General features: G+C 44.0%; 1 protein-coding gene across 9 annotated transcripts in view; it reads right to left on the bottom strand.

Moving 5' to 3' along the window:
- Positions 1-757: 757 nt before the first annotated feature.
- NAV2 (neuron navigator 2) overlaps positions 758-16,202 on the bottom strand; it is a 972,027-nt gene continuing 956,582 nt past the window's right edge. For all 9 annotated transcript variants that reach the window (XM_069623466.1, XM_069623467.1, XM_069623469.1 and 6 more), the window contains one exon: positions 758-7,873. In XM_069623466.1, coding sequence (XP_069479567.1) covers positions 7,748-7,873 — 126 coding nt within the window. In that variant the 3' untranslated portion in view covers positions 758-7,747. The remainder of the gene's footprint in view (positions 7,874-16,202) is intronic.

Below are 16,202 nucleotides of genomic sequence, written 5' to 3'. Positions count from 1 at the left end.
CCTCTCAGGTTGAAAGATGACTATCTTGAGTGATTCTGTCATTATTGTAGGGGAGGAGATGTGTTTGGGTGTTTAACCTTTTTAAACTTAACTACATGCATACTACAAGTAGTCATGGAATTATAAACTATGTACGTTCTTAACTCTATGTATTGTTGTGAAGTAATGTTCTACATGGAGTGTTTTTCTTTATGCTGTATTCTACATGATTTCAGTTGGAGTCTGCCTCTGAAGGCAGCGCCTGCTGTCACCAGGTCTCTTACTAAATAAACTGCATTAACGTGTATATCCTGGTTGATTCTCTATACTTAACTTGATCAATGCCAAAATGGAGCTCAAGTATAAACTTCTGGCCCAGTAGGAAATATATCTGTAACAGCCAAATATCTGCCATTGCAACTATTGCTTAGTCACTAATCACAAAGTGTTAAATCGACTTGCTGCAGTTTCAATTGTTATCTTTTGCTGCTGGTTGATATATTCTGGAAAACACTTGGCTGAAATCTAGAGCATCGGAAATTCAAAAAAGATCTGAAAAAGCCTTTGTTTTAAGTTTGAACGAGGCTGTGGCCAATTCTTCAGTTTGGCCTTTAGAGCAGCTGGAGGAGAAATGGGATCCGTTACCAAAGTGTCTCAAAAGCTCATGCTCCTCAGATCATGAGTGGTTCCAAAGTCCCTTGTGGAGGACAAAGAGGGTCTTGCAGGCGATAGGGCAAAAGGCATGAACAATTAAAAGAAATTTCAGAGAGATCAGACATATGAATAAATAAGCATACATTTTTTTTAATCAAGAATAATTTAAGACTGGTACAATCATGAGTTTTATTCTCTGTGACAAGGGGCATGATCTCAAACAGATCACTGGCAAACGTGTAACCAAATGTTCAAATTAAAATCAAAATGGAGGGCTGGCGGGACATCATAACATACACAAAATACTTATGTCCTAGTTTCTTTTTTAAAAAATTACTAGAAAAAATTCATCAAAATGCAGCCTTTTAATCAAATATTTACACTTCTATGATACAATGAGGAAATGTACATCTATACAGGACACATGTCATAAACAGTTCCACTGGAAACTAGGCCAAAACAGCAACCTTCCATTAAATATCTACAGCGTTTTGTGAAGAGCATTGCCAAAATGAGACATGGTTCCAGATACAAACTGAATAACTACAATATGCTTTACAGTGGGGAAAAATGCACACCTTATACACACACACAAAATGAAACTGGCAGAAAAAACATGGCAGGTCTCATTTAGGGACTGTGGCATTCTCGGCAGTCTTGAGTGAAATGTAAACCGTTTTGATTTGCATTTTTTTTTATTCGATTTCCACTTATAACTCTACATGAAAGTTGCATAGACTTGTGAACATATTGAAATAAGACTGTCTTGTGAATGAACAAAAAAGGGAATGCGGATTTCTAAAAAGAGCCTAAAATGAAGGGAAGAAATAACTAAGGAATGTACCCATCCATCAGCTTGACAAAATGAACTGTGCATGCTGGGAACCCTGCCTCGTGAAGTTTAAGGAAAAAAGACAGCTTATAAATACCCCATTTTAAATTAGAGTTAACACTCGCTGGGAGCGGAATGCTCATTAGTAGTACCGGCAATCACATACCAATATAGATATGTCTTCTTATCATTTCACCTCAAACTAGCCCAAATATAACTCAATGCATTGATTTCACTGAATTCGAATTCAATAAAATGTGGGTTTATTTGCATTTCACGTCAATACAGCTCACCGATTCTCTTTTTTTTAATGTGCACTCTTTTTCTTTAACTAATTTTGCTGCCTTGACTACTGGTAAAGAGGCGACACCCTAAACTCCCCTTTTTGCGCCCAACTGTACCTTGACCCTACCCCACATAATGTTTTTGGTGGATTCTATGTATAACTTAAGGAGCGCTTTTGACTCATTGGGTTTGTTTCTTATTGAGATGCCTAGCAATGAAATACATGTTGTGAGATGGCAGAATAGCAGACATGTGTGTATATATTACAGACAATAGTCAATTTAGTACACACATTGATGACAGTAGTACCAAGCTTAGTCAGTGCTGGGGAGGAGAACCGTTCTCCTTTTAAGAGGTCGATTCTATGATGTTCTGCTTGTGGATTACTCCATGAATAGACCTAGAACCGGGTTTGTGGTGGCATGTCAAAATGAACATGCTAGTCTTACTTTGCAGATGTTGGCCATTCTGACAGTCAAGCCAAAGTCACCATTTGTTATAACGGCAAGCTACCAACCTAGTGCAGTAATACCTGTACGAGTAGCCCTAGGCGCTATTTATTCAGAACAGGTGGCAACACAGCCCCCTAGCGTATTGGTACCAAAAACTGTGCCAAAGATCGGTAGCAGTGAAGGAAAACATGCATGCAGTTTTCTCAAGCAGCAGTGTGCCACTTCTTCCCCATGTGTCCCCTTGTGTGCCTCACTCCTAATATACATGAAAAGGCAGCCAGCCAGCCAGCCAGACAAAAAGATTGCAAAGCAGATGGGCCAATGGCCGAGATCACGTTGGTCTTATCAACACCTCTGCTATTCAGAGATGTTGAGCCCAAAAGATTTTCTCTCATGATCTTAAGCCTTGTTTCTACATTCGGAACCTTGGCTTCTTCAGAGACTACTTCTTTAAAAAAAAAAAAAACTGGGATGAAAACCTTGTTTTGCAAAGAAAGGAGACATTGAGATAGAATTGTTGGCCGACTTACTGTAAAAGAATTGTGCTATCCACACTAAACCCAAACAACTATTACCTGCCTTAAGATAGCACCTTACCTGTTTCTCCAACTCCTGATAAACTCTCGTCACTTTACCCAGTAGACTGAGGGTGATGTCCAGATGGTAGTTTCACCTCAATTCCTAGATGTTTACAAAATGCCTTCCAAAACTTAGAGCCAAATTGAGATCCTCTGAGACTGAGTGGGGAAACCCGTGTAGTCGCACCAGGCTCTGCTATCCAGAGATGTTAACCAAAAAGAATCCCTATGCCATTGTGAAGTCAATAAGGGCAAACAGGGGTTCTGAAAGGATCGCTTCTCACAGGAATGCACCCCAGTCGAATTGCAGTCTCCTGGATGTCAACCCGTGAATCCTTTATCAGACCCAGAAACACTCTGTACAATCTACAGGATTCTTTTTTGAACGGATTCTTAGCTTATATTACAGAGGTTTCCAAGCCTGGGGAGTCTTAAGGCATGTGAATCGATGGAAGATACGAGGCTGCAAAAGGCAGAGTTGCCATTACTCTTAATCTCAAGTGTAATGGACGTAGCCGGAAAAAGACGGATGTCACTTTTTAGACCGAAACTACTCGCGGGCAGATTAGGGCCGTCAATTAAGGCTAGGTAAATTCAGTAAAAGACAGAATGAACACCTGCTTAGAACCAGCAAATGAAGGGACAACATTCACAGAAATTACCAATAGGCCAGTATTTTTTGCAACATCAATCACAAAAACAAACCGCTCCAATGTATGGCTTCAGGGAGCAAGCTTTCAAGCCACACATCTGCGGGAGTGGCGAATCTACTCCATGTTGCATCGGAGCAGTTCCACTCCCATCGGAGGGGGAAGACTCTGGTCTTGGTCAAATAAAAATTGTCTTAGAACTCAGTTCACCCCACCCCCATGGAAACTCTGCAGACTACCTTACGAAGACCCCTGTATTTGATCTTGTGGATAAACATTCAAAGCACTGGCAGGGAGATGAAGGGCACACACATGGCGATGACCAGTTGAAGGGAAAACTCACTATACGGGGTGCCAGTCGGGAGCACCGAAGATGCAACTCTTGGCAAAAAAGTGCACTAATGAAGCCTCCAAGACGGCAGGTGCACACAGACATCCTGTAGTTCATTTTGCTCGAAAGTTCTAGGGGAAGGTTGCACTGGACACTCGCATGGGATGCTGCTGCGACCACTGCCAAATTGGCCCTACAAAGCAATATGTGGCTCAAGGGCCCAATGACACCTCACCTAGGGCAGCAAACATCCGCAGCCAAAGGGTGAACTGCAATGTTTTTAAGAGTGTGTGCAGAGAAAATGTTTCAAGCTGTGTTAGTCAAGTTTCAAATCAAACTAAACTCAGGGCTTGAGATCTTTTATTGGCCAAACTGAAAATATGAGGCCAAGATTGACGTCCCAGAGGATCCTTCGGGTGGCGGTCGCACAATATATATTTATTTAATGGTGTGACCACCGCCTGAAAATGTGGTCTCTGGGACTTGGAAATCTTATGCATTTTGGCATTTCTGCAGGATATTTTCCATTAGTCAACAAACCATACAAAAACGTGGATTTTATTTTTAAGAGTTTGCAAATGTTGGGATGGTTTGGGTGTCGGCAAACGTTTTAATCACACACCTTTAACTAAAGGAGAAAGGGCTTTGAAAAGAAAAGTGAACGAAAGGAATGTTCTTAAAGCGATGAGGGCTAGATTGCAAGGGTTGGCGACCCTAACTTCCTTTGTCATAGGAGTACCAACATCATGGATAGGTTGAACGGAACATATGATTTCCAAGTGGGGAGCCCATATTGGAATTTTACTCCTGGTTGAACAGGTTCCCCTCGGGCAGATGGTCGGGCATGATCATTTAGAGTGTGCTCAGCACAGGGTTGGTTTTACGGCACATACATCACTACAACAACAGATGCAGAGGTCTCCATTACCATCTATGAAGAAAATTACCTCAGTATTAAAGACTTAGACTGGGTAGCTCTTGAGGGGTCATCGGGCATGGTGGCACCGGTCAGCACAAGTAGTCCCATGGCCAGTTAGCCCGCCTCTGCTGAAGCTCTCCGTATTGAAGCATTTGCCTCGAGTGGGCAGGGTCCGAGTACCACTCTGAATAAAGTTGCAGCTTCTTGCTGGGAACCTGAAGACGGTATACCGAATAATCATGAAGCCATGGGCCTCAACTGACCCAATGTTGATTCGATTAAACCAATGGGGAATACACAGTATATAGTCATTAAAACGAATAAAAAACAGAGAATGCATTAACAACGAAAATATTTACAACAGAAAATATCCAATTTTAAATATATATTTATATATGGGATGGGGTAAGGGTTTAAAGCAGATTGGGAGGGGTTGGGGTTAAAAGCCTGGGGAAATGGGGGGCCTGCCCCAATTTTAAAAATATATATATTTTCTTCATTATTAAAGTTTGATTATTAATTCACTCTCTAATTTCATTCATTAAAATCACATAGAATGGGAATACACATGGATGCTCTACGTGAGATGCAAAAACTGGTCAAGCGCAGGAAGCCATCATTTCTGCTGATTTGGAATGTGTGCCTTTTCTAAAAAGAAGGTTGTTACTTGAGCCTCAAAAGGGTGCAGAGAAGAGGATTTTTTTAATTCAAAGTATGAAAAGACCAGACAGTCCTAATTCCCAGTGGAAAGCGATGACGGCATGATATGGGACCGGCCAGTTAGCGCACCAGAAAACAGCTTCAAAGCAAAATGATAACTGAGGTACATTGGTAGAAGAAATGCTGAGAGACACCAGAGGCCCAGCCCAGAGACTACAAACCCCAGAACTAGGGTCGCGCTTTTTTATACTTTCTGCCTGGGAAATGTGCTTATGCGTAGCTAAGGGGTTGGGAATGAGGGTTGTGGCCCCACTTGATATGGACATTGGCCCAGTGTGGCAGTTGTGCCATGTTCCTGCGTAACAAAGTAACAGAGACCAGAGCGTGCCCAAAGAATGAGGTCCGGTCTTCTTGAAAAGGTAAACCAAAGAATCCGTTTGCGCTGGCTTGGATGAAGCAAAACTTCTGGCACATGATTCAGCTACAGACTGATCTGCAATCAACCAAATGAGGTACCAGCCGGAAGCGGGCAGTCAAAGCGGCGAAGATGGACCTGATACAGGGCAATAAGAGAAGTCTCATATCGCTTGCAAGACACACCGTCAAAGTTGGCATGGCTGGTATAAATTGGCCGTAGAGGAGAAGTATTGAGAAGCAGCACACAAAAATAAGCCAAGATCCTTCATAAGCATTCATCTCTGCAGCCCCACTAAAAAAAAAAAAAAAAGGTCAATGGGACCTGGGCACAGTGAAGTCAGTCACACGGGGGAGGGGAGTGAGCCACGTTATAGTTAAGTGTTGGATGGGAGGATTGCGCATGCGTCTTTCACTGCTAATATAACGTTGGAACAATGCCCGGTATATTCCACTAGATGACGGTCTTCCCACATGTTGGCCACAAAAATACAAACAATGACCCTGCATCTTACCCTAAAGATTAAACAGTGTTTTAACATAGCAAATGCAGCCATCAAAACTGCAACTGTACTCCCCAATAGTAGCAACTGGCAACTTTACTTCCCACCCATGTTAATGTGTGGACAACTGCCCAGTGAAAACAGTTTCTTTAAGATTGAAATGAACTTGAAACGGCCATCACTGCCGCCATTTTGTAGTGATCACAAATAAACACAATCTGAAATCTCAACAAGGAAAGATTCACAGCATCTGATGCATATTTTCTGAGATTACCTCTTAGCCCCATTTCCAAAACATATACAGCACGAATGATAAAACAATTTGTATGAAACAAGTAAGGCATTGCTGTATGAGCCAGCACCAAAAACGGATGTTGGGTAAGGCTTGCACGCATGGTACGGAGGACTGTGGCTGTGTTTGAGGCCCAGCTGCAGGCAGCTGACTTACTTTGTACAATACACCCCTGCTCCCGCCAGAGACAGGAGCATTCTTTTGCAAGCTACCATCTGCGCCTGCGCCAAAAGTACAAGCCTCGATAAAGAAATCTTACATGTGCATGATAAAGGCGCGGACACAGAGGACCATGTTCTTAGCTTGTTTAGGGCCAGAGAGCAGCCGGTGCTCTTGGTGCTGGACTGGCCACGAACCATGAATTATACACAGCACTGAACTCTATATGTGGACAAGAATGGACTTCGGGCAAAAACTCCCATTATCCAAACGCGGCCTTAGTCGTGCATAAGAAAATAATTTGGAAATGTAGTGCTCAATGCATAAGCAGATTTTAAGATCAAACATGAAATATACGGTTTTTCACAAAACAGGCTCCTAATATTTGCAGGACTGATGACTTGAACTAGGCCAAAAGTTCAGCATTTGCATGTCAGTTCGTATGCCCGCATCTCTCTTCACCCGTTTCTGTTATTACAGGATGACCCCATTATACAAGCTTGATTTTTTGATCCTAGTGACCAAGACGAGTAGTTTAGCACCATAACAATCTCTAGTTGAGGTTAGTTTGTGTGTCATGCCCTGCACCCACATCAGAGTTTGGTTAAAAACAGCATAGGCAAACCTTTCCCACGCCTCCCCCGGCTTTGTACTCTTGACATTCTGGAAAGCACGTGGCACAGCAACATTCTTTCCAGAACTTTCTAAATAGTTATCCATTTTCAGTGTTTTAGGCAGGAAAGCCTTCGGCAACTAAATATATTTAAAAAAAACAAATAGTGCAGTTCTTATTGTAAAAAGAAAGAAGAAAACCACACACACACGCACACACACGTTTGTTCGCTGGGTTGCCTGCACCCACGTTCACAAGCAGTTCGAATAAAGTGTCTGGTTCCTGCGGTCCTCATCCCTGGGACGTGCGTCGACGCCGGCAAGGAGTGCTCACCTCCACTGCCGGCTTTCAGTTCCATTGGGACGCGCAAAAGAAAAACTGTAAAAAAAAAGGAACGAAGCAGCTGTCCTTTTGTCAGTGCAAAGGTCATAAGGTGGACTCCAGGGACGGGTCCAGGATGTCGTCGTGGTGGCTGTTGCTGTTGGAGTCGCTGTCGTAGCTGTGCGGGCTGGAATAGTTGGCGGCCTCCTGCAGTCTCATCAGCATGTTCATCTGAGGGGACAACACGAGAGCAAGGTGTTAGATCAGGAACTTTACTGAACGGCAAGGTATTTGTATTTTGTTTATTTGTAACGCGCACCATCCGGCCCGGAGGCATCAGGGTGCAAGTTGTGCAGAAATTACATACATAGCTTATATACATACATAATTATATACATGGATAATATACAGGCTTAGCTAAATACATGAGTTTCAAAAGATTTTAACAGACGAGGCATAAAGACGAGAATGTGCATCAAGCAGGGATCAATAGGAATAGTCGGCGGCTTCGCCGGTACTGGTAAGGCTGTAGTGTGTAGAGCCCATATAGGAGTGTCTCCGTTCTGATTGAAAAGCCATGATTTGGTTTTAGACTTCAAGGTGTTAAGAGTCTTGAGATCTGATGGTGACGGGGAGGGCGTTCCACAACTTGGAGGCTAGGGCGGGGAAGCTCGTGCCCCCCGCTTTTTGGAGTTTGAACCTTGGGATCGATAGACAATGGGTCTGTCCGGTTCTTTGAGGTCGGGTGGAAAAATGGAGGGAAAGCCAATTGCAGAGGTGGGGGGGGGTCTTGTTAGCCAGGCATTTGTGTGTGAAGGCAAGTGTTTTCAGTGAGATTCTCTGCTTGACAGGTAGCCAATTTGTTCTGGATACGGAAATATGGTGGTTTCGTGGGATGTTTAGGGCTGCTCTAATAGCATTGTTCTGGGTGATTTGTAGTTTATTCAGATTCCCTTGGCTAGTTCCTAAGTAGAGGGCACTGCAATATTCAATTTTAGACATAATGAGGGTTCTGGCTAGGGTGACACTATTCTAAGTAGTCAGAAACGGCCTGCAAGCTGCAATGAGTTTACAAGTGTATGCAGAGGCTGATCTGACTGCATTTATTTGTCGGGATAAGGATAGAGTGGCGTCAAGGTAAAAGCCTAATGTTTTTGTATCTTTAGAGACTTTGATGGTATTACCATCTATGATAAATGACTGGTAGGAAGGCTCTAGTTTGCTAAGGCGCTGCGAGGAGCCCAAGATGAGGAGCTCCGTCTTGTCGTCATTGAGGCATAGTTGGTGTTGGGCCATCCAGGCTTTGATGACCAGGTAGATGTCGTTAAGGGCCTTGGTGTCAACTAAATAGTCTCCATTGATGGGGATGAGTATCTGGGTGTCGACAGCATAGTTTGTGTAGGAGACACCCAGATAATTAAGTACATCAAAGAGCGGTTTAGTAGAAACGTTATAAAGTGTAGGTGACAAGCAAGATCCTTGAGGAACGCCGCAGTGGATTGGAGCGGGGTCCACAGCTGCGGAAGGGGAGAAGACCCTCATGGATCTGTTACTCAGAAAGGATTTGATCCAGGCCGTGGCTGAAACCGAGAAGTGGGCAGCAGAGTGAAGGTGCCTGCATAAAATTTGGTGGTTGACCAGATCGAAAGCCGTAGAGAGGTCAAGGAGAAGTAGCATTGCTAGTTTGCCCTTGTCCTTCAAGACCTCAATTTGGGTTTTTAGATCTATCAGAGCTGTTTCAGTCCCATGTCTAGGGCGAAATCCAGATTGTCGTAGACCTAGAAGATTATTGGATTCCAAGTAGTCTTGGATCTGTAGGTATGTTGCATGGTCTAAAATCTTAAGCAGGAACGGGACGGTGGTTATGGGTCTGAAGTTAGTGGGTATGCTTGATTCTAAGGATGGTTTTTTAAGCAATGGGATCACCCAAGCGTCCTCGAGGTTGTCAGGGACAATGCCTGTTTTAAAGGAGGAGTTGATGAAGGCTGTGATGAATGGGGCCAAATCGTGGGCGGATTCCTTAATGATGGGAGCGGGGCACGGATCACCTTGGCAGTTTGATGGTTTGATTCTCATGATGATGTTTTCTACCTCAGCAATAGTGAGAGGGGAGAAGGCAAAAGGTTTATTAGAAGCGTCTAGAGGGAGGACCCTTACAGGGGTGGGTGGACAGTTGTCCAGCTTCAGACTGTCTTGTTTGTCTTTGATTTTAGATTGTAGCATAGAGATTTTATTCAGTAGAGCTGACTGGATGTTGGCACACCATTTACTGTCTGTAGTGCAGGTGTCGGGTGGGGGGGGGTATCTGGAGTTTCGAGTTCTTTTAGGATCTTAAAAAGTTCTTTTGTGTTCGAATCTGCTTGCAAGATATGGTTATTAAGGGACTCTTTTTTCGCAGTGATGATGGCTTCTTTGTAGGTGAGGGATAAAAGGATGAAACTGTCTTTATGCTCATCAAAAGGGTGGCATTTCCAGCGGTTTTCCGCACAGTGTTTAGCTTTGCGGAGCACTCTTAACTGTGGTGTAAACCAAGAGTTGAGATGTGCGCGTGGTTTAGACTTCCTGAGTTTGATAGGGGCGATAGAGTCTATAGCCGTGAACATACTAAGATTGTAGGTGTCTGCTAGGGAGGTAGGATCAGTGCAGGAGTGTGTGGCAGCATTGAGAGATGGGAGTAGCAATGGGAGAAGTTTCTCTTTGGTTATGTCCCTTTTATTCCTAGTGGGTAGGGCTGGAACTATCGGAGTCAGGACACGAGGGGCTGCTTCAATATTAAAGGTGATGATGTGGTGGTCAGACCATAAGCAGGGGGTATTGGAGAGGACATTAATATTACAGTTGGAACCGGCTAGCCAGTCAAGGGTCCTACCTTTGGCATGAGTAGGTTCTTGAATGTGCATAGTGAAGCCGAAGTCAATTAGCACGTTCTTCAGGTCAGATGCAGTGGAATCTTTCGGGTTACCAAGTCCCAGATTAAGGTCGCATAGTATGATAATTTGCTAATTGGTTTTAGTTTTGTCTAGGAGAAGGGTGGATATTTCGCCAACAAAGGAGGGTACGGGACCTTGGGGCCTGTAGATAAGGTGGAGGGTGGCCGTTTGGTTGGGCGTTAGTGGTAGTTTGACAGAGTAGTTCGGCTGACTCAAGTTTGGAGTTGGTCGACACTCTTAAACCAAGAGAGTTTTTATGAATGAAGGCCACTCCACCACATCTGGATTGGGCAGTGCTGCGATCACATCATGTGATGCCGAAGTCTGGCGGTAAGGCCAAGGACAGTGAGGGTCCGGATGCGGCGTGTAGCCATGTTTCAGATATGGCAATAAAGTCAAGATCTAAGGTTGTGGTGAGGTCTGCAATGTCTAGTGCGTGAGCTGGAAGAGATCTGGCGTTGATAAGTGCGCCTTTGATCTGTGGCGGTTTAGCAGCTGTAGTAGTAGGTTTCCGTGTAGTGGTAGGGGAGGATGAGCAAGGTGGTGTATGTAACATTTGCTTGGAATTGTTACTGCGGTTGTGTAGTAGGCAGAGTCTAGTGCCTAATCTCTTGTTTCTAAGCGAAAGGGAGCAAGGTTGATTCGGGATGGGTTTCCTTGCAAAGTGTTCCAACCAAAGAGTAGTGTCATTAAGGTATTGGTTGGTGTAGTTACTGGTGTAGTGTTGCCCAGTGGTGGTGGTCACGGGGCATCCCATTGTAGGAACCAAACTGGACAGTAGCTGGTGGTGAGGGCTAAAATGAATAATACTATCAGGCGGCTGAGTGAGTTGCGCCCGTGGGAGAAATGTGGGTGTTGTAAATATCTGAACTATAGTGGCTGCCTGTAAGGCCAAGATGTAGTAGAGGAAGGCCCTAAAGAGCATGATGGTGGTGCAAGACACCTTGGATGCAAGATGGGTCACACCAGCCTGCGGTAAGAGACGGCGGGAGCACACTGGCGCTACGAGTTAAACCGGGGCACTAAGCAGGTAAGACTAATGTGGTACAGCGTGGCATAGCACAGCACACGAAAATACAGTGTTTGATATTGTGTTGATTATAGCGTGTCGGTGTGAGCAAGTGGTCGTGGCGGCAGGGCACAGTGTGTAGAGTAGTCAGAGCAAGCACTGAGCACAGTGGGTCAGTATAAACGGTTGAAGCCTTGAAGTAGGGCTAAGCTAAACAAGCAAAACAGTGAATCCAATTGTTAATGGTGCGGCCAGACAGCATAATGTATACATGTGCACTCTAGAGACAGTAAGGCCTCATCACATTTGCAAATGATGCTATAGTCTAATGTACATGGCTGGAATGTATCATAAGGTTAACATCCTAATACGTAAGCAGAAAGGCTGTTTGTGCTATGTTAGGGCAGTGCTCAGTACTAGGATCAAAATACATAATACAGATTTAAAACCGTGGGCTGCCAACACTCATACAAACCACTTAAAGTGTAGTAGCCACTAATAGTATTACAGTCTAGCAGGCATAAGGAACTTACATGCTGGGCTTGGGGTAAATTGTATGTTAACAATCAGATGCAGTTTTTAGAGCATGGGGCAAAGAACAGACTCTTGCAATACCTTCAAGCATCAAGTGCAGGCACCTGATATCGTTTAGTGTAAAGTAGTAGATTGCGTTTGCTAAAGAGGCGGAGGTACTGAGCTTAATAGCAAGAGCGTGGTAGGTCTATGCACACAAGTGGAGGGACTGTCGGTGCAATATAAATTAGAGGGTTAGCGCAGAGTCAGTACACAAATCATGTAGCAAACGTGCAAACATTAGAAGCGGACTTCGGTGCGAATAAAAGATAACACATGCATCATTATGGTAGGCACGGAGCTTCGCATGGTGTAAACCAGAGGTATGTGCTGGTACAGTATATGGGCATGTGCAGGCCCAGTTGTAGTACTAGACAACGTTACAATTACCATGGCAGATTAAGTGGGACTTGCATGCAGCAGTATGTAAGTTATTTAAAAGGTAGTCTCTAGTTGCATAGCTCAACTCACCCGCATTTGGCGGGTGTCACCCGCCTTGCAAAGGGCTGACTCACCCGCCAAGCCTCCTGCATGCCCATTCATTCCAATGCGCGTCTCACCCGCCAAAAACAAAATCGGGTGATTTCACCCGCCTTTGCGAGACAAATGGTTGAGAGCTATGTAGTTGTTATGCCATAGTGGGAGTAATGGTGGGTTGGCATAGCCATATTGCAGAGGGAGACACGTGTGGGTGTCAGGTTCCATAGTAAATAGGTGGTAATTAAAGAATTATTATCCTTATGTTCTTTGTTTATTTCATTGTTAGGTTTAAAAACTAAATATAGTCCTTTCACTGTTAAAATGGTTGGGCCTTAACTTCCATATTCAGAGTACTGCAGATACCCCAAGCCAAGATGGAGGGCAGAGGCAGGAGTTCTGATTGGGTGGCAGGTTGACAATGGTGCGACTCCCAACTTTCTAAACTGCCTTTCATTAGTTTAGTTTCCTGAGCTGGTCATGTTTCTGTTTATCTCCTATGTTTTGGGCCTTGGAAAACTCATAAGAAAATATCTTCAAGACTAAAAGAAAAAGAAACAACTCATTCAAGTTACATCTAAAGAAATTAATTTTCCCTGTGGAAGAAAACGCTGTGAGGTCTTCTAAAGCAAAAAGGAAGTCCCCGCGGTGATTGATTGTTCCTGGCTTCAGCTGAGAAGAAAAGCAGAGACATTACTGTCGCATTCTGGATGACGAAAAAAGGTGAACTCATTCTTGTTTAAAGAAAACAAGGTAAGCCTGCATGTTTTATTCATTAAAAGACGTTGTGTTGTGAAGCCAGTGTTTTTACATGGCAAACTCATTCATCAGAGATTAAGTCATGAAAACATGATATTTAAAGGCTATTAAAGTTAATGACTGTACAGGCAACCTTGTTTTTTTTAAAAGCAGCACAAAGAAGGATATTTATTTTTGAGCAAAGGTATTTTTAACAAAGAGGAAAATATATAAGACTTGTGTACCATATTATATGAGGAATCTTCCAAATGCATCTCATTACATGCAAAGACGTTTTTTGAGGAATAACTTTACTTTACAACTGCACTCAATATTAAATGGTATTTCCTTTGGTTGTTGAACTATTTCCATAAAGAGAGGAAAATGAAATGGAATGAACTGATTTAGGAAATAGTATCATTTTAAGGAAAACAAAAGATTATTTCTGTGTTTTCAACTATTTTTTTAAGTGTGCTTCATTCAAAAGACTCATCTTCTTGAGACATTCTGGAGTTTGTGTTCACAGTTTTATTGACATTGTTTGGAAACACATTTTCTTTTCTTCAAGTTCATTTATTTTCACAAGGAACCTCCATCAGTTTAGTCACTTGTAATGACATTCAGTTCATTGGTTTTCAGCAGCACAGTTATGAAACATGACCACCAAAGTTTGCTTTTAGCGTAAAAGAGTTGGAGTTATTTCAAAACTAAAAAAAATATATAGAAATAATTATCATCCTCTGGGCTCTTTGCAGAGGGTATTCAGGTAGGATTGTTGATATTCATAAAATAATAGTTGTTTAGTTTTGTGATATTATTTAATGCTTAACAATTTTCATTCATGCAGAGACCGGATGAAGATAGAAGATCCAGTGTCTGATTTGTTATTTTATCCACTTTTCCCCCTTCCCCCCAGGGGTGTCTAGTACTCAGCTGTTCAGTTTAGTTGTGAGCTAGACATCTTAGTGGGATCGTGGGACTCAGCAGCTCCTGCGTTGGATGTGGATATTACCAGCCTGACAGTGGGCAGGTGAAAGTCACTCTGGAGGATGCGTTCGTACAGTACCTTAGGGATGTCTTCGAGAATGAATCACGGGCAGGGTTGCCGGCAAGTGAGCAGGCAATGAAAGGGGATCTGCCTTCGTGCACGCCTTCGTGCTAATGCCGGCTTGCGCCTGCCGGCAGCTGGTTGGCTCGGATGTGGGGAAAAGCAGCCAATGGTAGGCCAGAATCAGCTTAGGTACACTCTGGCAAGAGGCGGCAGAGCATAGATGCGGCGGGCGGCCATCTTAGAACACGTCCGGGAACTAGCCTCCCATTCCACCCTCACCAGAATCCTAAAGCCCGGACACTCCTGCAGAACTTGGCGGCCTGCCAGAGCTCAAGCAGATCAAACACACTGCATGCATGGCGCTCGACTCAGGAACAGAGCAACCAAAATACGGCCGCTTAAGAAAAGGTCTGCAAACTGTCCGCTAGATGGCGAAATAAGCATAAGAAGCACATTCATAATGCACAAAGCATTTTTATACAGACAAGCATGCCGTGACCATTAACAGAGAAGACGAGCAAAGTGAAAAGAGAAAATAAAAAAACTCCGAGATCTGCTTATAAATGGGAAATGGTACAGGTTTGGAACCGAATGGGGGAGGTGAAAATGGGGGTGGAACTTCACGCGTATAGCGAAAAGAAAGAAAGAAAACACTGCCAGGAAAGCTGGTTTTCATGGAGTAGTTCACAATCCCACGTGCAACCATTTAGAAACCCCTCTGACAGGTGACATACACAGTGGAGATTTACCCAGTGGAGGGGCTCGAATCACACTCATCACTTTTCATTACTCTGATTGACAGGTCGGCCATATGTAAATGGAAAAGTGACCTCGCTGACCGTGCTTTCGCGCCCGAATACCTCTGGGTCTGGTGCGCAATATAAATAAATAAACAAACAAACAAACAAAACAAACTGACCCTAGAGTACAGATGTGGCCACTAAGACGCGCTAACCTGTACCCCCTCACCGTGGTTAGGTACCTGTCTCTGTGATGGCTTATGGCACACTTCCACAGCAGCCCTCTCTGCCCGCACCACTTTTAGGGTTCACCAAAATATTGGGGAAATGGTGTAAATAGAGGCTGCACCTCAAAGAATATGTCCCCATCAAAAATAGGACATAAGCAGTGAGACCTCGTAAACGCATCTATGTGGTCACTGCGAATTACGAACATGTTGAATTTTTGTTATTGAATTGTTGCACTTAAATGCAGGGGGACACCCCCACAACTGTGTTCACACCCCCCCATGGCTAAGTAATAACCCTATCCACTCAGCATCTATATTTGCGAGAAAATGTGAAAACATTCGACGAAAAAAAAAAAACCAGATGCGCAATTGCTGTCAGCCAATTGTAACATTGCAACTCGGGTTGCACTGGCAAGCACGTCTTTCTGAAACGTGCTTTGTAATGTTGCTGGGCGCCAGATTCCATTGGGAAAGACCCCATTAACATGCATGGGATATCGGGTAACCCACGGCTGCCAGAGGAAGCCATCAGCAGCAGTAGTCGGACCCCTGGGAGAGCATAGACGCCCCGCCTCATGACAGGTTCACGTGGAGTCAAGTTCACTGATTCCGCCCCTCCCCTGATGCACAAGCAGAAAGAGGGCGCCCCCTACCGGAGAACGCCGTCCAGGGCATGGGCGATCGTCAAGGCATGCCCTGGAAAAGCTACCCACGCAGCACTGTGGGACCTTCACCCAGATCATGCGTGCGTGACCCATGCTGCAGACAGGACAGTGAATTTGCAATGCTGGGGTCCATAAACTGCATGGGGC

This window comes from Ambystoma mexicanum, chromosome 11 (assembly GCF_040938575.1).
Source record: "Ambystoma mexicanum isolate Mex_15411 chromosome 11, UKY_AmexF1_1, whole genome shotgun sequence".
Classification (NCBI taxonomy): domain Eukaryota; kingdom Metazoa; phylum Chordata; class Amphibia; order Caudata; family Ambystomatidae; genus Ambystoma; species Ambystoma mexicanum.
This window is presented reverse-complemented; position numbering and strand designations above follow the sequence as displayed.